The following is a 23,994-nucleotide window of genomic DNA, read 5'->3' as shown; positions in this document are numbered from 1 at the left end:
TTCTTTTTCATTATTTTATTGGAATTTTTTTATGTCATACTGGTATTTCATTTTATATATATTTTTAGACATGTTCATGAGTATTGGATCGTAAGTAAAATATAATTTTTAATTTCCAGACCCTTCTGCTTATAAGACATCATGGCAACTTTACGAGGGATACATTGTGTCTGAAGGAACAGATATATTATCTTACTCTTCTAAAGACAGGTTTTTAATTCAGTTTGTGTTAAATATTTTAATTACAAATATAATGTACTATTTTTGGCAAAAATATTCATTATTAATAAAAAGAGCAGGTACTCTTTAAAAAATAATCATATTTCTAATCACTAATAACATTCAGAATAGTCTTATTACTTAGAGTATTGACTAATAAATTTTAATATAACGTTAAATGTTTTCAGGATGAATTTAGTGGACAATTATTATTCTCTACTTGTATTGATTTTTGTTAGTGCTGGGTTACTAGATGTAAGTTACTTTTGCTTAGATTGAATTTTCCTCTGTTAATTTAGAAATTATAAAATTTATTAAAAAATTGTTTGGTTTCTTTTATAGGCTCTTTGTGATATTATTGTTACTAGTGAAATTTGTTTGGCAGTTCGCGCCACCATTTTTCTGGGAGAATTTGTATACATGGTGAGTACTAGTGAAATAATTTTTTTAATATTAAAATGATTTCATTTAAATGAAATGTGTTCAGCTATATTTAATTATGCTTGTTTACTTAGTTTAGCTTAAATGTTGTGGATTAAAATAAAATATAATTTTATTTTGGTGAAAATTTTCCTTTTTGACATATATTCCATAATTTCTTATTAGCTAAAGGTTGTCGATTATCTTTTTAAACAGAAGTTTTTAGTTCATAGAAAAGTTTAATTATTTACAAACAGCTATGCAAACATATTTATAAAAAAGTTGTGAAATGCTTGCAAATAAAAAAAAAATCAACTTCTAAATTTTATGAAATCAGTCAATAATTCGAAATTAGATGCTGCTTTGTACAAATATTTTTTTAAAAAATGATTATAATGATTTGTCAGAGGCAGTAATGCAAGTAAATTTTAAAATTAGACAAAATATGTGTCAACAACTTTTTTTTAACTTTAAATGTAAATAATGAATTCTATTATTTAAACCTTGATTTTCAATATTTATTGTTAGAAATAGATTAAAAGCGATGTTGACTCGATATTCCAATTGTTCTACTATCCAAAGTAGTTCCTACTATCCACTTTGGATAATTGAGGTCTTACTGTGTCTTGAATTCTTTTTAAAAGTTTGTTATTTAGAATTGTTTTTTTATTCTTTTTTTTAAAAAAAAAAATTCACAAAAGACTTTTACGTTACTTTACTTTTGTACATTACATACAGTACAGTGTACATTTTGTAATTTACATATTTTACAGTGTATTCATGTACAACAAAAAAAAACCTGACGATGTTTTTTCTTGTTGCATATAATAGTTAATTAAAGTGAAGGTACGCTAATAAAATAATTATTAAAGTTTTGACTCTTTTTTTGCATCAAAGTTTAACATTTTTGATTTTAATCTTCTCATTTTTTCTGCTAGGCTAATCAACTGCTTCCAATAGATTGCAGTCATTTGTCTAACTGCCTTCCTTCCCTCATTTCATCAGCTTCAACATTTGGATCGTCGAAGGAACACATGTAATCCTTCATTCTTGAACATTTTAATAATAATAATATTGTATTACTTTAAATGGTAAGCTTTTGAAAATCAATGTAACTTAATATTGCTTTTGCTGAAAAGTTTCAAACTGTGTCCACAAAATATAACTCAAGCATGAAGACTTACAAATGTGAGAAACATAACTTTTTCTCAAGTTTATAGTTTTTTTTTTTTTTTTTTAAATATTTCAAACTGTGGGGTTAAAATCAATTTGACTTGACTGCAAAATAGTTCATGTTTTTTTTTTTTTAAGTCCATTATGAGCTACTTCTATACATTATAAGTTTTTTTACAAATTTTTATCTCTATTGTCCTGATTTTCCTATTTAGAAAATTTATTAAAGTATCTTTAACTTTATATAAATTTAATACAAGATTTTATTTTTAAATATAAATGCATTTCATGATTTATTCCGTCCTTAATTTTTTTAATAAGCCTACATAATACTTTCTTTATTATTCTCAAGTGGTGATACTTTTCAGATCACAAAAGACACTATATTTGTTACTTAATAAATATCAACCTAATATCAACTTGTTATTCATTGAATATAATGAATATCGACATTAAAATACTCTGTTTAAAATCGAGTTTAAAATATTACCTTTTAGAATGATGGAACATATGAACAGTTGCTAATAATGCTATAAAGTTTATGAACAAATCAAATACAGCAATTTGGAAGAGCACATATTATTTAGCTTCATTTTTTTTCCAGAGATGACATTTTTATACCGAATTGCTGCTTATTTACAGTTTCCAGAATTTCCACTTGATAGTTGCTCACTATGCACTGAAACATTTTGTTGCCTACCTGAAAATCATGCTGTTTTTACTGCAAATAGTCTCTAGCCATACTTGTCAAGGTCATAAAAAATTAACATTACTTATTTATTACTTGCATAGAATGTATCCCCAAGCCCTTCAGTTGAATTGTGTGAGTTTCAAAGCAACACACTGTTTTTATAAATGCTTTTTACTTTACAATATCATTTTATATAAATTCTATTAATTATAATATAATATTTATGTATTTTTTAATCTATTTATCTAGTGGTGCAATGTATTATTTAGAATAAAAGGAACTTTTTCTGAATGCATCTTGAAAATATTATTATTATGTTAACAATAAGATGCATTTGTAATAAAAAATTATTTTTTTAAATCTTTATTATTAAATTTTGCACACTTTGGCTAAAAACGAAATTGGAGTAAAATAGATATAACCCACAAAGTATTGCAGTTCCTAAAGAAGTCTTTTCATCTGTAGTTTTTTCTACCAGAAAACTGGATACAATATATTTATTCTATTAAAAAACGTACTTCAATTCTTCATAGTATCATTTTTTATTTTAAAGAAGGGGAATCTAAGATTTTGACATTGTTAGACCCTCCAATGTCAAAATGTGTTTGATAACAAAAAGGATATCACCAGTTTGCCATTTAAACAACCATCATCACTCAATATGTTTTCTTCGGGTATAATTAATTATAAATGAAATATTGTGATTAAATTGTGACACTAAAGTTGTAAAGAGTAATTTTTTACTGTGAATTGTGTTTGTTATTGACCTGTAACTTACTCTCTCTATAGCCAGGCTACTGCTGCAATTACTTGCTTATTTCGAATTCATGAGCTGAAGAAAAAAGGTGCTGTTCCAAACAGTTTAGTTCTTCATAATATCATTCACATTTGTGATCCAAGCGGTAAAAAGAAAGGATTTTTAGTTAGTGCTGTAAATAAAATTAAACTTTGGAAATATTTGAAAAAGGTCAGTTTATAAATGTTAGTTAAATTTTTTTACAAGTCTGTGATGTTTTAATTTAATTCTGTATTGATTTATGCTACATGTTTTATTATTTACTTTACAAAATATCTCTTGGTTTTGAAGTTATTTGATGGATTTATTTTTAAATAGTGAAAATTTGTAGAAAATAATGCATTTAATTTGGATTTGCTATTCTTTTGATAGATTTTTTAAATTGAAGCTTTAGCTAAAGTGAGAAAATATTTATTACACTTAATCAGTAGTTTATTGTTATTATTTAAAATAAATAAAATTAGTGACTTTTCAATGTCCCATAATTAAATAAAAGTATTCATTTGTATATTTAACTTAATTATTTGCTTAAGATCTTTTAAGAAATTCCCACAAAAGCTAAACAAAGTTTATGTACACATCTGCACCAATTAAACTATTTGACTAAAGGTTTTATTCAAATATTTTTTAGTTTTGTATTAAAAATGAATTGAACTTCAAGGTTTTGTATTGGTAGTACTAAATATCAAATAATTGTCAAATATTGCTGTTTAGTTGTGTTATCAATTTTGGAAAACTGTATGGGCTTTTAGATAATATAAGACATTTTATATGGCAAATACTTAAGTCTTTTTAACACACTTTCTCATCCTGTACTTTAAATAAAATAAAAAACTTTTTAATTGAAGAAAAATAAATTTTCAATCAATGATTGGAATAGAGACATTTAAAAATTGGAACTCGGTAACTTGTAAAAAAATTTTGTTAGAAGTATCAATTTCTCAGCAGATGTACTTGAAAAATAAGTTGTATATATTGTAATTACATAAATAGTATTTTATTTTGAATTAAAAACTAGTTTTTTTTTTCAAGATATTTGATGTTTCTTTTTTAAGTATCCCAATATCTCTCCTTGGCAATTTAAAATTCCTATAAAGAAATACTTTTTGCTCTTGAATTCTTTATAGTAGTCATCACCCAAATGCTTTTCAACTGTGAAAATTTAGGAAGATTATAAATTTTTTTTCTTCATAAACTTAATTTTTCGTCTAAATTATCTGTGTTTTATTTAAAATTTGTAATTAATATTAAAGTCATTTCCATTTGTCAAATAATTTGTATGTTTTTAAATACTAATTTCAAATTTACGCAATTTTAAGAACCAATAAATGCATACCAGCTGAACCCTATTACTGTTTTTTTTCCTTTCTCAGGGTTGCTACGCTATCTGAAAAACCGGAAAAAGTCAGAAAATTTAGAAATTGCCCGAAAAATCAGGGAATTTAACATTTTTGTGCCAAAATCTGGGAGTTTGATCCACATATTTTTCCAATCATTTTCTGCCACTTCCCTATGGTATTTCAAATGAATGCATATTTAATACGCTGTTATGAATTTGGGGCATCACGTGAATTTCCAATTTGGGGCATCACTTTTTTCGAAGTGTTCGCTTCATGACAATTCCATCATAATTTTGTGTCATTAGTTGATAGTTAATCAGCAATTATTTATAATTTTTGTGGCACTTTTAGCATCATTTTTCTAGTTCCAATGTTTTTAATACCATGTCATAACGATGTTCGAATTTTGATTTTGCATTATCACTTTTTGACACTTTCAGTTTGTGATGGTACCATCATAATTTTACGTCGTTTGATGGTGCAGTTTTGTATTATTTTTACAATCCTTTTAACGTGGTTTGCTTTTTCCAATTCCAATATTTTAAAGAGATGTTATTACAATATTCAAATTTGAGATATCACTTTCTGGCACGTTTGATTTGTGTGTTGTGGCGTGTTTGATTACTAAAAAGTTTAGTGTTTTTCTTCGAAATTTTTTAATTTTTTCTTCACAATAAAAGGTGAGATTTTTTTTTTTTTTATATTTGCTTTTTTGTAACAAATTTGTTTTTATTTTTTAATCAATATATAAAAAGATTTAGGAAAAATATTATTCTTTACTAAATAGACAATCCTATTCAGTAGTCATATTTTGCATATTTTATTTTTAGAAAATTTATTTAGTTGATTAAATAAGATTTTAATTACTATTGAATTCATAATACAGTGAATTCGCGATAACTCGAATCTGATAGGACTGACGAAAAACTTCGACATATCGGAAGTTCGACTTACCGTTAGTTTCGGTTTTAGACTTTCAAAATACTGTCTGATTACTTAATTAATGCTTATTAATTACAAATCTTCTAATTGCTTACAATATTTAAGATCATTTTTCTGANGTTATTATTATCAAATCTAGAGGAAGATCAAATAAATAATATTTATTTTTTAATTAATTTGCATCACATATTAAAATTAATAGCTAGTTAATCTTTATTAATAATAAAGAGATAATGATTCATTAATAAAGTGAAATTATTTTTTATAATTTTATCTCTTCAGTATTTTTAAATATATGTAGAAAAATAGCATTTTATTTTAATTTGCATAAAGACTTGAGATACACCCTTTTTTATTTTTTTTATTTTAAATTTCACTTTTGTTAACATCATGCTGGCTCATTATATAAAATAAAATTAAACAGGAATACAAAATTAGGACATTTTTCATTAAAAGTCTCTGCCATTTACTTCCAAAGGGCAGAATTAAACAAAATTATAGTTTTCTGTGTTGGATATGTGAGACGAACTTTTATATATGATATATTTCTGTTGTCTTTATTACATTTTTTTCTATATTTTGGTGTTGTATTTTTTTAATTGAAATAAAATATACAATTTATTGTATAAATTACTAATATAATTTTTTTGTAGCTCACTGTATGTTTTCACCATATGACTGTCACTACATACTGCGATATTAGATTTGAATTTTTTAAAATTAATTGAATTTTTTTTAGTAAGGGAAGTTTGTTCTTATATTTGAGTAGCAACCCTGCTTTCTGTTTGATTGTAGATTATTTTTATGCTGTTAGGAAAAAACATATTTTTTGAATTTTTTATTTTTTCAAATTTTTAAAAAAAATTTTTATTGGAGGAAAGTTATTTTTGAACTCTCTAAAATATTGATAATTTAGAAACTCATACTTTGTGTAATTACCAGCTTTAATGACATTGTTATGTGGTTTAAATCTGAAGATAGTTTTTTCTTGTAAAATATTGCTTATATATATATAACGTTGCTGCCGAGTGGAAGGATAAAAACAGGTCTTAGGCCGGGAAAGAAGGTACAAAATTTATTTAATGATCATTAGAGTGAGAACAGTTATCAGAGTGTACACGAAATCATTGTGCTCCTCAATGAAAGTTAGGGAAAATCTTGCAAAGTAACTCGTAAAATGTTTCGTTTTAGGAAATAAGGGAAAACTTAGTCATTGTTTTTGATCTGTTAAATAGGTCTAGGAAAAAAGCCTTAAGTTTTTCCCACAAATTAGTTAGAGGGATGTTCGCCAAAATGGTAATTAATGCATACTTAAACTAAATATAGATTAAAAGACAGGATGTGAATTTTAAAGTGTGAGAAAGAACATTTCATTTTGAATAATAAATTGAGAAATGGATTTACAGAAAAGAATAACATGAAAAGATTAGTTGAAGCTTTTTATGTTACATATGTGTATGTGTATTTAAATTTCTACTTAAAAACTGTGAAATCTTAAAAATGTAGTAGTTTATATGGAAGGGTAAGATTTCCATTTTTGAGGTATTTCTGAGAGATATAGATTAATATGATTAAAGAGATATAGATTAATGAAATTAATATAATTTATAGAACCAAGGCTTGAAGATAATTTAATTTGAATTGAAAAAGGGTTTTTGATATGGGAAAATAGAATAAATTGTTTCATTTTTAAAAATAAATTCCATTGTAAAAGGAATACCATCAATATTGTTAGTACTGTTGAGTGATAATCTTAGAAGTTTCAATATATTTGCCTACCAAAATTTTGCTGCATATATTGTTAATTTTGTATGTTTGCATTTTACTCACTTTAGATTTATCCATGTTTTGGTTTTGACTTTTTTGGGGGGAAGGGAGGGTATTATTGGTGAAATGAAGTTCTATCATAAAAATTTACTTAACATGAAATGCCAATTTTAAAAGTTTTTAATTTAATAGCAGCATTTTATAAATAAAAGACTAGTTTTATTGGTGTAAAAAGTATTTGAATTGAAAATTAGGATCAAACTTGAACTGAGTTAATGAATGTACTCTTACTTGTTTTTAAAGAGTCATAAAGATTCAGTTTTTATTACATTTTGGAAAAATTATTTTTAAATATTACAGGAAATGACTGATGGAATTGACCAAGCAATAAAAGACACACAAGTGATTACAAAAGACTTTAACAGTTGGGATTGGGATCTCATTGACTGTATTTTAAAGGTAATTTCAACGAAACTTTTCCATCATACAATTATTTCATATTATATCATGCCTACTGAATATGCTTTGTAAAATCAAAATCATGCTTAAATACTTAACAAAAAGCTTTAACTTCATTAAATTAAGAATTAATAAAGAGAAGAAGTATATTCCAGAATAGGCATAAAAAGACATTAAAGACAGAATATATTTTGTTCAATTTCCAAATGAATCGCTATTAGGAAAAACAAAATTCAGATATTTGCAGATTATATAAACAGTGAATCAGGTGTTAATGCATTAAAAGTCAATAGAGTGAAAAACAAACCTTTTGAGCAATTGCGACGAAAGCAACAGGGTTAAGGTAAAGTGATAAGGACAGATTGATGAACACAAAAACTTAAATAAAATATTATTTATAATATGTTTTACATTTAAAAAAAGAACATGATTAATTTTTGAGTCAATTAATACAACTAAAGAAAATCCTCTTAATAAAATTGTAAAGAGCATTTCTTTTTTCTTCCTTCCTTATTCTTGTGAATTTCTTTTATGAAAAAAAAAAAGTTTTATTTTGTAATACAATATAATTTAATCTGAAAAGCATATAATTTAATTTGCAGCATAAGAGTCTCTCACACATTCTTTGTTATCTGATTTTCATTTCATTACATTCTTTTTAGTATTTTTTTAATTTGTTCTTTCTTTTTCATTTAAACATTTTTAACCCAACTTATCAAAATGTTCAACATATCCACAAGCAATACTTTCTTAGCATTTAATCCATATTAATTGTTTTCTTTTATTTAGTACAATTATTTCACATTCTATTTATTGTAGTTTCTCAAGAAGATAATAAGTTACCAAAGTTAACATTGTTTTATTATTACAATAGTGTCTAACTCCAGATATTTTATCAATTATTCATTAGATTAGGAAGCACAAAATTACAATAATATTAAGATAAGAAGGTAAAGTTAAAAACCAATTAATTTCTTGTTAGATTATGCATATATATGCCCAAATAGTAAAAATATATGTGATTTTGTTTTCTGCTTTTTAGAATCCAAGTGACCATTTAAAAAAGCTAGAAGATGCAAATCATCGCCTGTTTATAAAGAAGCTTTTACACTTTTTTAAACCTAGTTCAAAAGATTTTTCAGAAATGGAATTCGATAAGGAAAATGGGAAACAAATTTGTGTTACTGGGTGCCACCTTTTGGAATTTTTCTTGGAATTAGAAGAGGTAGAACTGCTGTTAATTATTATTTAAACTATGTAGTTAAAACTGCATAATTATGTAGTTAAACTATTTTTTAAATACAATTTAAAACAATCATAATGCTATTTTTTTAAAAACAATTTAATTATTTCTACTTAGTTAGTTAAAGTCTCATTTTGAATTTTAGTTTATAATTTTTTTTTATATTTACGTGTACAAAATTTATTTTTTAAATATTATTATTAATAATATTAACACTAACATTAAATATTGCCTGAAATAGTTTAAATGGTAAATGATACAGGGGTAATTGTGCTCCGGAAAAAATCTGGATTTTCGGATTTTTCGCTTACCGTGATCCGAAAGTTTCCGAAAATCCTAAGTCCAGAAGTTTCAAGAAATCATCGATCACGTTTATGTATAAAAATTCTTGTATATTTTATTTAAGAATATTAGAACTAGAATTTATACTTGGCATTTGTAAATATTTTTCCTGGTAGAATAATAAATGTGATTAGAGATAAAAGTAAACTTTCACATAATTATTCATTTAAATTATGTTGCATGTAATTCATTTAGAATATCATATTTTGAAAAATTTCAATAATTTAAATTTATAAAGATATTAATTTTTTTTGAAGGATTTTACTCAAGAAATTTTAAGGATTTTTAAATTGGACCTACAATCACTCCTGGTGATACATAGTGAGCACAAATAAAATTTTTTGAAACAAACTATTTTTATTTGTGTTTAGTTTGTTGCTTCTGCATTACTTCACAAATTCTTCCTATTATTATTTTTTCCTCTGATAAACTTAAATATTTATTTAATTATATGTTAAACTTTTATAATAATATATTTTTTTAATTTATGAAATTTGAACATTTAGTTCTTTACTTTAACTTTCGTTTTAATTACCTTTTTCAACCTTTTTTTACAGGCCCGAGCACAAGAATGTTTTGATGAATTTCTAAGTGACCTCAATGTTTGTCTTGTTCAGGTGACTGATTTTTGTATTCATTTATTTATTATTTGATTCTCATATCAGTCTGAAATTGTTCACTGCTCTAATAATTTGGAAGATATACACATATATTTTTAAGCTACAAAAGCAGAAGCATTTTAATAATCCTGCCAAACTATTCTTTTTTGCACTAAGGTAACTCCTTTCAGTAAAACTGAATGACGTAAATATTTTTCACTGATATATGTCCAGATTGAGTGTTCTGCTGATTTGCAATATTCTTTCTATAATTTTATTCAAAAGACTCTCACATATAAAAACAATTACTTATTAATACAATTATGTATGGACACAAGTACTTATAAATACAATTACATGTAAATACAATTACATATAAATACAATTATATATAAATACAATTACATATAAATGCAATTACATATAAATGCAATTGCATATGAAAGCATAAGCATTTATAAATGTCTGATTACTTCTCATTATTTCCAAATTGGTTTAACTGAGCCTTCATTCTTTCAATTTTTATTCCACTCTAACTAAATTCCCCATTGAATGGGGGGGTGGGGATGTTCTGCTACGTTTTTATTTATTTATTTGTTGATGGTGGGGGAGACAAGATGAAATCTATGTGTGGCTCCTTTCGCTAAAATAAGCTCATTAATACATGGTATCCCAGTGATCTATATTTATGCCTTTTTCCTTCTTTGTTATTATTTGTACTTTTGATTACTTAATATTAAAGTTTTCAGTTAATTTTTGTTCACATTTCACTATCTCATGGTTGTGTCCATTTCATTTATATCTTAATGCACTCAGTACATATATATACAGTCAAAATTTGATCTGTAGTTCCCCCTTTTTTTTGTTTTCCCATATGTATTTTCTTATTTTAACAGTTCTGTCACAAATGCTGTTCTTATACTGTTAATACCTGTTTAGTTTGTTTTTAAAACTAACAGGTTCTTGTCTCTATCATTCAGAAATTCTATGGACATTTATCAAAAATATTCAAGTCAATTCATATTAACAAGAAAACAGTAACTTTAAATGCTAATGAGGATGAAAAAAATTAAGATTTGTTACAGTTTGAAAAAAACTTTTTAAGCATCAAGTTTGATGCTTATGCTTCAATTGATGAAAATGGTGAAGCCTGCAATGTTATCAATTAAAGAAATGATTGCTGAAGCTGAAGAAGTGCTAAGTCATACTGATAAAGATTTTAAACTAATCAAAACTATTCCCAACATGTTTCAACATTTGAAACTATTCAGAACTATTTGTATTTACAAACTTACAGAAAATGAACATCGCTCTAATTACAAACATTAAAAATTTATTCTTTGTGCTGAGTGCAAACCAAAACTTCCAAATATTTTAAATAAATAAATACTTTTAGTCATCCATTTTTTGCATCCTAAATATTTTTGCACTAAATACATACTTTTTTTCAATTAAATTTTTTTTATACATATCGTAAATTTATTAAGTCCATTACTTTATTACTTTTCATACGTTTTCAAGTCATTATTTGATATTTTAAGTGGATCTATATTCATTTTTCCGTATGAATTGTTTGTAATGAACGGCTACTTGAGAAATGATTGATCGACATTCTACAGTATTTTAATTTTTTTGCAGACATCTTTTTCAAAAGCTCAAAGTAATTCATTTATTCAAACTAAATTGACTGAAACACAGTAGAGTATCACTTAGCCCAGATGATCTGGAAATGCTTTGTTCTGAGTATCCCTAATGATCAAATTTATGCAAATTTTGAAGCCAAGTTTTTTTTTAAAATCGTAGGACATTTAAAATTAATATGTAATAAGATATTAATAATTTAATTAATAAAAAATGAGAAATAATTATTTGTTTAAACGTTATATTTAGGTTTACAATTACAATACATCTGAACTCAATGTCAGCTGGACAAGACCAATCCAATACAGTCTTCCCCCACTTTCCACTCTAGCCTTTTTTATGTTCTGACATCTTGAATAATCTTACTCATGCTGATAAAAAGTTGTGTATGAACAATTATTATAAATGTAAATAACTATTTTTTCTTGTAGCATTTTTGATAATATTAGAGGGTAAAATTTGAGTCATTTTTGAACATAAAGGCAACTTAAAAAAATTAATCAAAGCTGTGTCCAATATATTGAAATATTATTATAAACAAAATAGTCAAGTAATGTAATATGAATGCACAGGATTTAGTTGTAAACTAGGTAGACAGTCCTATACATGCGGGACATATGGCAACTCTAGCTATAGCTTTATAATACTTGTTTTAAACATATATATACACAAAATCAGACATAATACAAAAACATAATGCAACAAATCATAAAAGTTATCTGAGTCATTCTAGCGTTGCTGTGCATTTCTTAAATATTTCTCATTTTTATTAAACCTTCTCTAAGAACAAAGAAAAGTAGAAAATTAAATAATTAAGATTTTTAAGTTGGAATTATTATTTCGATATAAATGCTGTTCTAAAATACTTAGAAACAAACAAAAATCATCATTCAAAATTGCTTGTTTTCTTGTCTTGATTTTGCTTAATGTTTTCTTTTCTCCTCCTTATTTTGGATTAGCTGATTCAAGATAGTGACCGATTGAATTCCATTTTGAGTCCTATGAAAGTTTCTGGTACATATGCCCAAATGTACTTTCTTTTTATTGGTAAATTATCAAGCACTCATAAAGGATGTAAATTTTTAAATCGATGCAATACATTTCAGAAGTAAGTAAAGTTTAATTCACATCGTGAATATAATATGTATTTAATTTAACGTCATGAATATATAAATAAGTTTTTATGATTCTGTACATAATTATGTTTAAGTTACTGAATATGAATAAACATTAAACTAAACTGGTATGTACCACTAAAAGTATTCATTTGTTATGAGAACTTGGTGGATTTTGTGGCCATGACAGATTTAGCATGCACCAATCACCATTTTGTACACAGGCTGTCTTCAACCAGCGGGGATTGAAATTTGATTAAAATTATTATTTAGTGAAGTTTGATCTAAGGGACCATCCACTAATTGCACAAAGTATTTAAAGTTTCTTATCTATTTTACTGGAATTTTAATTTTGAAAAATTTCACTACACTTCAGTTATTTTGTGAAGAAAAGAAAAATCAATGATTTAATTGATATTTTATAAAATATAAATTTAGGGTACCTTCACTTTTCTAATATTTTAAGGATATGCAATAACAAATTTTTATGATTTAAATTTTTCATTTCAAAAACTTAAATAATATCTTCATCATTTTATTTTTAAAAAAAATACAATTGATGTTAGGAATTAAATCATCACATAATTATTGAAATGATGAATTGAGTGGAGAGACATATACTAAATTACTTTTTACAAATTTGTTTAGCTGTTCACAAGTTTTTTTTGTCCTAAAATTATTAAAATTATTTTTTTTAATTATTTCATTAGAGAAATATTAAATCCAATTATTAATTTTAATAAAATATTGAATTTTTAAAAGAATGGACATTTTTTTATTGAACTTTTAATATGTGCATAATAAATTTCACAGCTTTGTAATATTTACGTACTTATATCTATTTGATGCTTGTATTGAAATCAATGAAAATTTAGAAGGGTCCATTCACTAATTTGCATATGTAATATGATTTCATGTTAGTATTTCTTTTCTGTTTAATTCACAACATATCTTCAAATTAAGTAAATGTTAGGTTAATGTGGAAAACAGATTTTTCAGTTTTTTTAAAAAAAATTTATTATAATTAGTTTTAAAAAAATGTGATGTTAACTGGTATAGTTTTTCCTCCTTAATAGTTATAATTATTTTAAAGCTGTTAATTTTAATAAAATTTTAAATTTATAAAGACATGGCACTTAATACAGAAAATAAGATGAAATGGAAATTTGAGGTTCTCTGAGCTTAAGTATATGGAATTTTTACAAATTTATTTTCTGTGTATTCTGAGTTGTATACATCAAAATGTTTCATCGGGTTTATTTAAAAACTTGAAGAAACTTTTTTTACTTTCAATAAAATTAAATTTTTTATTTTCACTATTACAGAATTTAAAGTGTAACAAATTATCCTCATCATTTTTTTTTTTTTTTTTTTTTTTTTTTTTTTTTTTTTTTTTTTTTTTTTTTTTTTTTTTTTTTTTTTNTTTTTTAGAAAAGTTGATTTAAATTCTAATTATTTAATTTAAGCCATTTACATTGTGGTATGTAGAATGTAATATGGCCTGTTGAATTTACACTTCATTTTATTTTTAAATAATCAGCCTATAATATTTAAAAGTAATAGAATTTAAATAATTATGTATATTTATTTTTTAATTAACATTTTGCTCTCTTTTAAAAAAAAAAAAAAAAATCTTGAATTTTATATAAAAGTCAGTGAAATTTTTTTTCTTTTTGTGTATGAATCCTATTTAATTTGATCTGTATTAATTTTTTTGAGATCTTTAAAGAAAGTTTTTCTTACTCATCTATATCTTTCTATTTTGATTTTATCAAATTAACTAAAATTTCTACATGTACTTTCAGTTAGCTCTTCAAAAGTTTTTGTTTGCAGTTAGTTGATATTTTTGCATGTGGTGAAAATAGTAAATTTTGTCGCTCATAATTATATGTTAAAAAAAGTAACAAATTTTTAAAATAAACCTCAATTGTAAGAATAATGAGTGTAAGTACCTGTTTAACCTAAGAATACTTATATATTTTTTGCATTATTGATTTAGGTCTTACAATATAACAATCAAATAATCTGTAAATTTTAATGATTTGTCTGATATTTTTATTAAAATTACATAAATATTGTAAGAATTTATATCTAATTTTTGATCTATGTATTTTCTAGCCTCCTTCAACTTGTGAATGTTACCAATCAAGATATTTACATAAAATTAGTTGTGTCAAGTTTAGATTATTCTAAAGAAGGTTTTTCTCGAGCAATATTAGCAAAAGTGCTCACTGGGACTGAAGAAGTAAGATGTTTCTTTAATTGATATATTTAATTATGATGAAATATGCTGAAAAAAGAATTAAAATAGAAATAGATGAATAATCATGTGAAATACAAGTTATGAAGATTTGGAAATTTTATGTCAGTAATTAAATCTATTTAAAACAAAAACAAATATAAGCATATTTGTAAATAAATTAGTTTTAAAATCATTTAAGACTTAACTTATTTCGGAAGGTTTGATTTTTAAATCTGATTCGGTAATTTAATGTACAGGTACAGTTTTAATTAGAATATTTAAATTACAGTACAGCATTTAAACAATTTTTTTTTTTTTTTAAGTAGGAAGATTTTGCTATGCAACTCACTGAAATTGCTTAGGGTGCCCTAGTTTATTTAATCATAAGATTGAATTTGAAAATTCACATAGAATGTTTACGTATTGAAATTTGCAAATTGAGTTCACTAGCAAGAGGAAACATAATTCCTGCTAAAAATAAAATTAATTTCTCTTCTACTGTGCAAACTTTATCCATGTCCTTTTTGTTTTTAGGCTACAAGGTTATATGCAACGAATTTACTTCTTGTCTTACTAAGGGCCAAATTACCAGATTTTCGTAAATGGGCCATAGAAGTATTGGTATATCAACTGCATGATTCTAGCAAATTGGTTTCTTCTGCTGCGCTTGAAATTTTAGATGAAGCTTGTACAATTAAAGTAAGCTTTTCTCTTTTATTTTACACACATGTTAGCGCATTTTTATATTTTAATTCAGTGCTTAATCTTTCTCAAATTATTATTTCATGGACATTATACATATTAAACTATTGTAGCATCTATAGTTTAATATATATCACCCTTTTAAGTAAGTTTATCGTGTAAGTTAGATATATCAAGGACAATTTTTAGAAGTTTAAGTTTCTTCGAGGTACCTGTTTTTGTAAAAATTTATAATTGATTTATGCAAGTTCTTGCTAATTTGTGAAAATTAAGAATATTAAAAAACAACATAAGCAGGTCTATAATTTTGTGGTATGAAAATTAGCAATTGAACTGAAAACAGTGTTACTAAAATCAGAGTTAGCAATTTACCTCGTAAAATTTCCTGATAACTGTATATTGTGTTTACTTCTGCTTTTCTAAAATTATTCATGTTTAGTAAATACATTCATGGTACCTAATATTTGATATTGTATTTAGACATGGTTTTGTATAGATCCAGGAAGCTGTAAAGAAATTGGCTAAACTTTTATTGATACCAGTTATGCTTAGTTTATTTAGATAATAGTACTACTGTTACTGTGGTAATAGATGCCCAATATACTAATACAGTTTCTGTGGTAATAGATATTTTAAGGACCATTGAAATAGCATATTACTAAGATGAATATAAATCAAAGGTTTCACAGACTGTATAATGTTTTAGATTTTTTTATTTTAAAAACAGTACTGCCATATTCATATAAAGCTAAACTATATTATATACGAATCTAATAAGTGAGTTCCTATTATGAAGTGATTAAAAAGAAATGAGGAAAGCAGTTCTAAGGGTTGGCAAACGCAAGAATCAGGAGGTAAAGGCCCTTAACATTACGTAAAACACTAATGTGTATATACATTCTTAAAAGAAAAACATTTAAATTTCTTTCTCGCATTGGCAAGAAGGAACTAGAATATCCAGTGAGTCAGCAGTCATAAGCATGAACACTTAACTGTACTTAATTAAAAATTTTTGAATGAAATGTCTTTTCTCGAGTGTGCAACCAAAAATCTAATAAAGCTAATAATTTGTCATAAATAAAAGTTTAAAAGTTAACAGTTCTTATAAACTCATTGGGTTATATTTTTGTTTTAATTATACTTATCAATTATGCAACCTTAACAGTAATTTCATCCTATATTTTTCTTTTAATGATGCTTCATAATTAATGCACAGGAAAAATGTGCTTTTTCTGAAATGGGTTAGATATGCCTTTTTTCTCATTTTCTAACCTTTCTTTTTTCTTTTCTTTTTGGTATTTACACATTTTAAGAGTTTAAATTGAAATAAAGAATATCATTGTTTTGTCTTCTAAACTGTATATGTAAGGGCATTCTATAAATTATTTGTTTCAAATTTATTTTCCAAATATCATTAAAATGCATTTAAATCAAATTATAACTAAATTAAATTAAATGTTTATAAATCAAAGGTTTTACAACATGTATAAATTGCATATATTTAGAACTTCCATTTAAAAAAAAGTAGCACCATGTAAAGCTACATGGAAAATACATACACTTCCAAAAAGTGTGGATAAAAAGCCAAAAGAATCCAAAAAGTGTAACCTTTCTGACTTATACAAACTAAGGCAAAGCAACGTTAAAACAACGTGATCAAAAACTTCCTTTCTCATATGTTCTTGTGACTCGGAATGATAATTCATTCCATACTACTGTCTTTCGTAAACCTTTTGCTGTTTCTCTTCCCCTCATTACAAATCCTCCCAACCAAAAACTTGCCTCTTTCTTTTCTTTCTACCGTGCTGTTAATATTTGTTCTAACATTGATTTTCTTGATGCAGAATTAAATTACATCAAAGCCATTGCTCATGACAGAGGTGATTCTCCTAACATTATTGATAATATTTATAAAAACTTAACTAAACAATCGCCTTCTGATAAACCTTCCAAAGAATTTTCTAACAATTTAGTCATTTTACCCTATTTTCTTAAAATAAGTCGGCAAGTTGCTAATATCCTAAAGAAGTTTGATTTTAATATTAGTTTCAGTCCCATTAATAAAATAATATTTTCTAATCTCAAACAGCCCATTGACAGTCAAAATAGCTGGGGTATATACCAAATTAATTGCCACTGCGGCCTTTCATATATTTTATTTTATAACCGTCGTTGAACAGCCGACCCAATTTCATGGGTTTACGACTACTTATGTTCAACTCCGTAGCCTTGTAATTTTGAACCAATCCAGAAGACATGGAAACTCCTGGATCAGTACCCCCAGAGGTATTGATTTGTTGTGGGAACATGGAGGACTTTGAGACTCGACAGATTTAACGTGCATCAGTCACCATTTACTACACGGGGAGTCTTCGGCCGGCAAGGATCGAACCTACGACCTCTTGGATATGGGCCCAGCGCCCTACCGACCAGGCTATCCCGGCGCCTTTCATATATTGGCCAAACTAAGCATGCCTTAAAGTGCCGTGTCAAGGAACATGAAGCTTATGTCAAAAAACAAGAATTTAAACGCTCATCTATTGCTCAACATTGTTGGGACTCTAATCATAATTTTAATTTTTCTTCCTCTAAAGTCATTCAAAATTGTTCTTCAATTTTTTATTTAGATTTTTACGAGTCTTATCATATTTTCAAAAATTCCAAATTGATGATCAGTGACCTATTTAGCGTTCCTTATCTTTCTCCTGTTTGGAAATCTATGATTAAGCCTAACTAACCACCTTTTTGTTCCTTGCTTCCTATTCGTTGTCATTCATTCACCCTTCCCGCCTATTGGCCGTTGCTCTAAACCCTCTTGTGACGTCACCTTTCTCTATATATATTTACCCTGTTTTCTCTCATTTCTTTCTGCTGCACTGATGAAGGTTGCCCTTTGAGCATCCGAAACAGCTGTCTGTAGTTTATAAATATTTTTGTGCCCTTTTAATGCTGTTTTGCCTTAGTATGTATTTTAGCACAAAGGTCGCCACTGTATTTTCTGACTTATATTTGAAATATATGTAACAAAATAAAGGTAACTATGATATAAGGTTACAAAATGAAATGATAAAAAAAAAGCATAGTAAGAATATTTTAAAATGTTTTAAAGACTGTGCATTGTATTATTTATGAGAAAATTTTTATTATATACATCTTTTAAAAAAACTAAAATTTCCAAAAATTGTTTTGTTATATTGCCTATAATAGTTTGAATTGTTTTATTGCCCATAAAAACTTGTATCATGCCTGTTTTCACAAAACTTCTACAAAGAAAGTAAAAAGATCCAAATGTTATGTCTGTTTTTCGATGTGTTCTAATTTTATATTAATTTAAATACACAATTTTTATTTGTGTTTGCATGCTAAGAAGTATTTTACCACAGCATTCAACATAACTTTAAACTCACAGAGCTTATTTTATTACCATTGATCGGTAATTTAAGAAACAAATGCCAAATAGTTGATAATCGGTTTGTCAAATGTTGGCAACATCACTAAATAAGGTATTCAGCAAAATTTACAATTTGAGTCATGCATAATATGAAGAAAAAAATAAAAATAGCTACAATCTTTGTATTTTTCTTTTTTATCTGAATATTAGGAAATTTTAATAATTTGAAATTGTTCCGCTTCATATTTGTTAATATTTGTGTAGACATGAAATTTATTTACCACATATATTTGGAAATACCCTTGCATTATAATATAAGAAACATTTCAAAAATAAAAATTGTTTACAAGATATATTAAGTTTGCTATTTTCATTTAATAACAGGTCAAGTTCTGGGGAAATCTAAGTTTGCAGTTTGAAGATCAAACATCTGAAACAATGATTGCTCAAAAAAAGAGTAAAAAATGACACTCTTAATGAACTTTACTGTGTAATTATATTCTAAGTATTGTCCTAACAAGGATGAAAATCACAATAAAATTAACTTAGTTTTTAGGATAACACTTGTGCCTAGAGTGGGTACTGGTTATTTAGGTAGTTTCTTTATCTGCCTCAAAAACAAAATTTCAAAAGTTTGAGCAACTGTTGTATGAGAAAATGGGGTTACTTAAATTAATTTACAAAAACAGGTTTTATTGTGTGCTTTAAAAAAAAATACGTAAAAGGATATTACGAAAAATACCTAAAATGCGATAAATATGCAAAAGGATAAATATGCAAAGGTTAAAAATATGCAAAAGGTTCATTTCCAATTAATTATATAGTTTTATCAATCAACGTTCCAGTCAGGGTCTCTAAGAATTCAATAAAATGATCACAGCTTTAAAATGAAGCATTAAATTTATTATTGTTTTTTTTTTCTCTCTCTCTGCATCAAAATATTTTTAGATATTTTGTTTATATAATTTGATTTTATCTGTCTTGAACGTATTGTTAAAAAAAATAAAGAAAGAATAAGAAAAAAGTAATATCTTACAGTGGTATTTAAGATTCCTAATATGTGTATTTGAATTGATTTAATTGTTAACATTTAATGTTATGTTATAATTAGGAAAATCTTGAAGCACTCATATCCCTGAGGCCTCCTCTGCTACAACTGGGTGATAAAGGCCTTCTTTTATTAATTCGCTATTTGTCTGTTCAAAGTGGTTTTAATTTCCTAAAAGAATCCAATTTTCTTAGCGAAGAATTACGTAGGTGGCAATATGTAAGTACCTCATCTAATTTTTAAACGTTGCAATCTATATTTATTTATTTATTTTATATGTATATTTATTTATTTATTTTATATGTATATTTATTTATTTTATACATATATTTATTTACTTTATATGTATATCTACTATATATGTTTATTTATTTACTTATTTTTTGCAAGTTTTGTGCGTGTGGAAGAAACACTCATTTCTATTTACATTGGGTCACAAAGATAAAGTTTTATTGCTAATTTTTTTTTATAGGATATTTAAAAAAAAAGAAATTTAAGTATATTATTGTCTATGCTTTTTTAATGATAGAAAACTTCTTTCAGCAAATATCTGCTATTAATATAAAATTGTGTGAAATTCTTATATCTTCTTAATCAGAAAAATTTTTAAAATTTGTACCTTTTAACAATTAATATTCTGTTTACAAATGCCATTTTTTTTTAAATTTGTGAAAAAAAAATATGTTAATTTATAATGAAAGGAAATAAGATAATTTCTGCCACTTAGTGCATAAGTCAGGTTACTTGACCAGACTCTATTTCATTGATAAAAATTAAACAAACCCGATTAATACAGATTGTGTGTGTTAAATCAGTACAAATTAAAGTACATGATGAAGTTAGCAATAATTTGTAATTGACTCTCAGTTCATAAAAGATTATTTTTAAAACCTGTTTATAAAATCTATGCTCAAACTCAAATTCTTCATCATACAACTTCAAAACTCAAGTACCAATTTTTTACATTTTAAAAATCTGAATAGTCAACTTGTGCATAAACATCAAATCACATGTTTGTGGAGTTTCCTCTAAACTGCAACAAATCCTCCTTTTCTTCTTAATCATTAGCATCAGGAGTTAATATTTTTTGCCTCAAAATAAATTAACGAATTTTTAAATGTCCATAGAAATGTTTAGACCATCAGTCTCAAATCGCCATCACAGGTCTCCTCTGTGGACACCTGAAATCACTGAGGTACTCTGGAGGAAAAAAGTGTTTTGCCCTCTGTACCCAGTGCTCTTCGGCCCAGGCATCCCCTGAACATCTACTGGACTGCCTCGGTCTTTTAAAACAAAACCTTATAGGAAGATCTTTACTTGTTTTAGACTTTTTGAAGGTGAGCAAACTTATGGACCTTGTCTAGCTAGGCTGGAAATGGGGATTTGAAAGAAGAAATGTCCGTAGAATTTTTGAACGATAGAGGTGAAAATCTGCTAGTTTCAAAAACAACTCAAATGGGTATTATTAACATTATAAACCTAGCATTTGTAATGGAATTGTTAAAACAATAGGATACTTGCATGAAAATGAAAAGTGTGGGAAGGTGATCAAGGTTCAACTATATTAAAGTTTATCTTAGTTTTCAAATTAAAAATTTTTTCATCTAGGTTTACAATTTCAAATATGTCAAAGTGGTTGAAGATCTATTAAATGAAGCTTTTACACATCACCGGCGAAGTGATGATGGTAATTATGGAAGGCGTAGCACAGACATGAGGTAAATAGCTAAATTTTCAATATCCTCTTATTTTAAGATTATATTGTTTTTAGAAGCATTACTCAGGTTCTAAAATACTTATTTTTGGAAATATTCAAATTAAGTTTTCATTAACACTAATGTGTCATATTAAAAATTTTACTTTTCTTGAAAACAAATTTGAAATGTAATTCTTAAGTGTAGTATCAGATGCATGTTCATAAAAAACATGATTATCATTTTTATTTTATTTTTGTCTAAAAATATACTTTTTTATCAACAGAAAAACCAAAATACTAATTTCCTTAAGTTTAATTAGGCCTGTCCTCAGACATGGACAACGACTGAAAACAAGGAGAAAACCTTTGCAATATTTGAGAGAAAGATCTTGAGCATTTGAATATAATGTGATTAAACTCAATGGAGAAAAAGGACAAACATAGAACTTTATAGATTATTCAAATATTCTGATATAATAAAGTATATTGCTATTCAAAAGATAAAATGGGCAGGACATTTGACATGTTATTCAAATCATAAAAAGATCTTTTCGGCTTAGCCAATTTTCACTAGAAAAAGAGGAAGATCAAAACTTAGGTGATCTGACTGCTTAGAAAATGACTTTAAAACCATAAAAGTAATTAATTTAAATCCTTATCTGAAAATAGGATTTCTTGGGATAAAACTCTGCAAAAGGCCAGGACCCACCTGTGTCTGTCGTGCTAGTAGGCAAAGAACAAAACTTGATTTTTATTTCAAGTGCTGAGGTTTTTAATAACACAACACTAACTTCCTTTTAATACTAATGTAGTACAACAAATTATTATGATAAAGTAATTTGAATACATATTCTTTCTATTAGTTCATTCTCACAAATGTCTATAATTTTCTTGAGGTTTTGTTATCATTACAATATTTGAGCTAATGACCAGGAAAGGCAACATGCACAATCCTAAAGGATTTATCATACAAAAATATTATTAGTTAATGTAGAAAATGTTACAAGCTTGGTTAATGAATATTTATCTATAATTTTCTTTTCATTCTGTTAGAATGGGAATGTTATCGTGCAGCCACATTTTTTAATTATTGTAAGATCATATTTATTCTATTCTCACTTGAACAAGTTCGTTACATTATCCTGCAAACATATTATTTATTCTGTTGTTTCGTACTGTTATCATTTCTCTAGCTGCTTTATGAAAAAACAAAGGTCATTTCTGATCATTATTATTATTTGTTTTAACAGAGTGCATGCTAATTCGCAGATATCTGTGAATCTCAAGACCGTTGATTCACTGACTTCCTCGAATCAATTATTTCTATTCCAGCCGATTATATTTATATTCAATAATTTATACACCATTTTCTGAGTTCCGCTAATCAAAAATATAAATTTTGTTATTTATGCAAAATCTTAATAATGAGATATTTATTCCGGCCTTGCCCATCACCTTCTGTTTTTCTTAATTTCTCATTCTCCTGCTCTAAGGACTTTTTTTACGCAGATTTGTTAGAGGAAAATGCAACTTCGAGAACGCAAAACTGAGAAGTAAATTTCATAATAACTTCGGCTAAAATGAGGGAACTGCTAAAGCAAACACAGAAGTATAAAATTGATAATCTAAAAAATAATTCTGAAATGTCAAACATGTAGATCATTTGCTAGAAAATTTTTTGTTTTTTCTCTTTCTTTTTTTAAAAATCTTTTGTTTTAATGAGCAGCAATTTTGTTGCAAATTTCAATTTCTGATTGAGGAATTATTTAATTAATGTGATATCTTTTTGCCTTTTTTTATTTGGCTGCAATTAGACCATATTAATGTTTAATGTCATATTAGGACATAAATTTCAAATCGCTCATTTAATAATCACTTTTAAAAGCATTCAATGTAATTGTAAATCAGTGTTTTGACTGATCCGTTCTTTTTTTTTTTTCAGTTAATGCTATTGATTTTCTCATATTTTTTGTTACGTTCAATTTGCACTTAATCCGTGCAATGTTTTCATCTTTTTTTTTCAGTTATTGCTGTTACTTATCATGTGATTTTTTACAATTCTGATTATATTATGATACTAGAAATTCAAATTGCACTCCCTAGTCGTTGTTTGACGCAATAATTCTCACATTTTTCGGCAGTTATCAGTTCTGATTTTTGCATATTTT

The 23,994-nt window shown here is 26.0% G+C and overlaps 1 protein-coding gene across 1 annotated transcript in view; it reads left to right on the top strand.

Annotated features, from left to right (window-relative positions):
- The window catches only part of LOC107452496 (rapamycin-insensitive companion of Tor), a 57,125-nt gene that overhangs the window by 20,435 nt on the left and 12,696 nt on the right, over positions 1–23,994 (top strand). Inside the window, exons 10-22 of the mRNA XM_071178662.1 lie at positions 120–210; positions 408–474; positions 562–642; positions 1,578–1,675; positions 3,293–3,470; positions 7,709–7,807; positions 8,850–9,032; positions 9,950–10,009; positions 12,592–12,740; positions 14,866–14,992; positions 15,524–15,688; positions 20,194–20,349; positions 21,739–21,848. Coding sequence (XP_071034763.1) covers positions 120–210; positions 408–474; positions 562–642; positions 1,578–1,675; positions 3,293–3,470; positions 7,709–7,807; positions 8,850–9,032; positions 9,950–10,009; positions 12,592–12,740; positions 14,866–14,992; positions 15,524–15,688; positions 20,194–20,349; positions 21,739–21,848 — 1,564 coding nt within the window. The remainder of the gene's footprint in view (positions 1–119; positions 211–407; positions 475–561; positions 643–1,577; positions 1,676–3,292; positions 3,471–7,708; positions 7,808–8,849; positions 9,033–9,949; positions 10,010–12,591; positions 12,741–14,865; positions 14,993–15,523; positions 15,689–20,193; positions 20,350–21,738; positions 21,849–23,994) is intronic.

This window comes from Parasteatoda tepidariorum, chromosome 3 (assembly GCF_043381705.1).
Source record: "Parasteatoda tepidariorum isolate YZ-2023 chromosome 3, CAS_Ptep_4.0, whole genome shotgun sequence".
Taxonomy (NCBI): Eukaryota; Metazoa; Arthropoda; class Arachnida; order Araneae; family Theridiidae; genus Parasteatoda; species Parasteatoda tepidariorum.
Note: the sequence above shows the minus strand (reverse complement) of the source record. Positions and strands in the feature narration are given on the sequence as shown.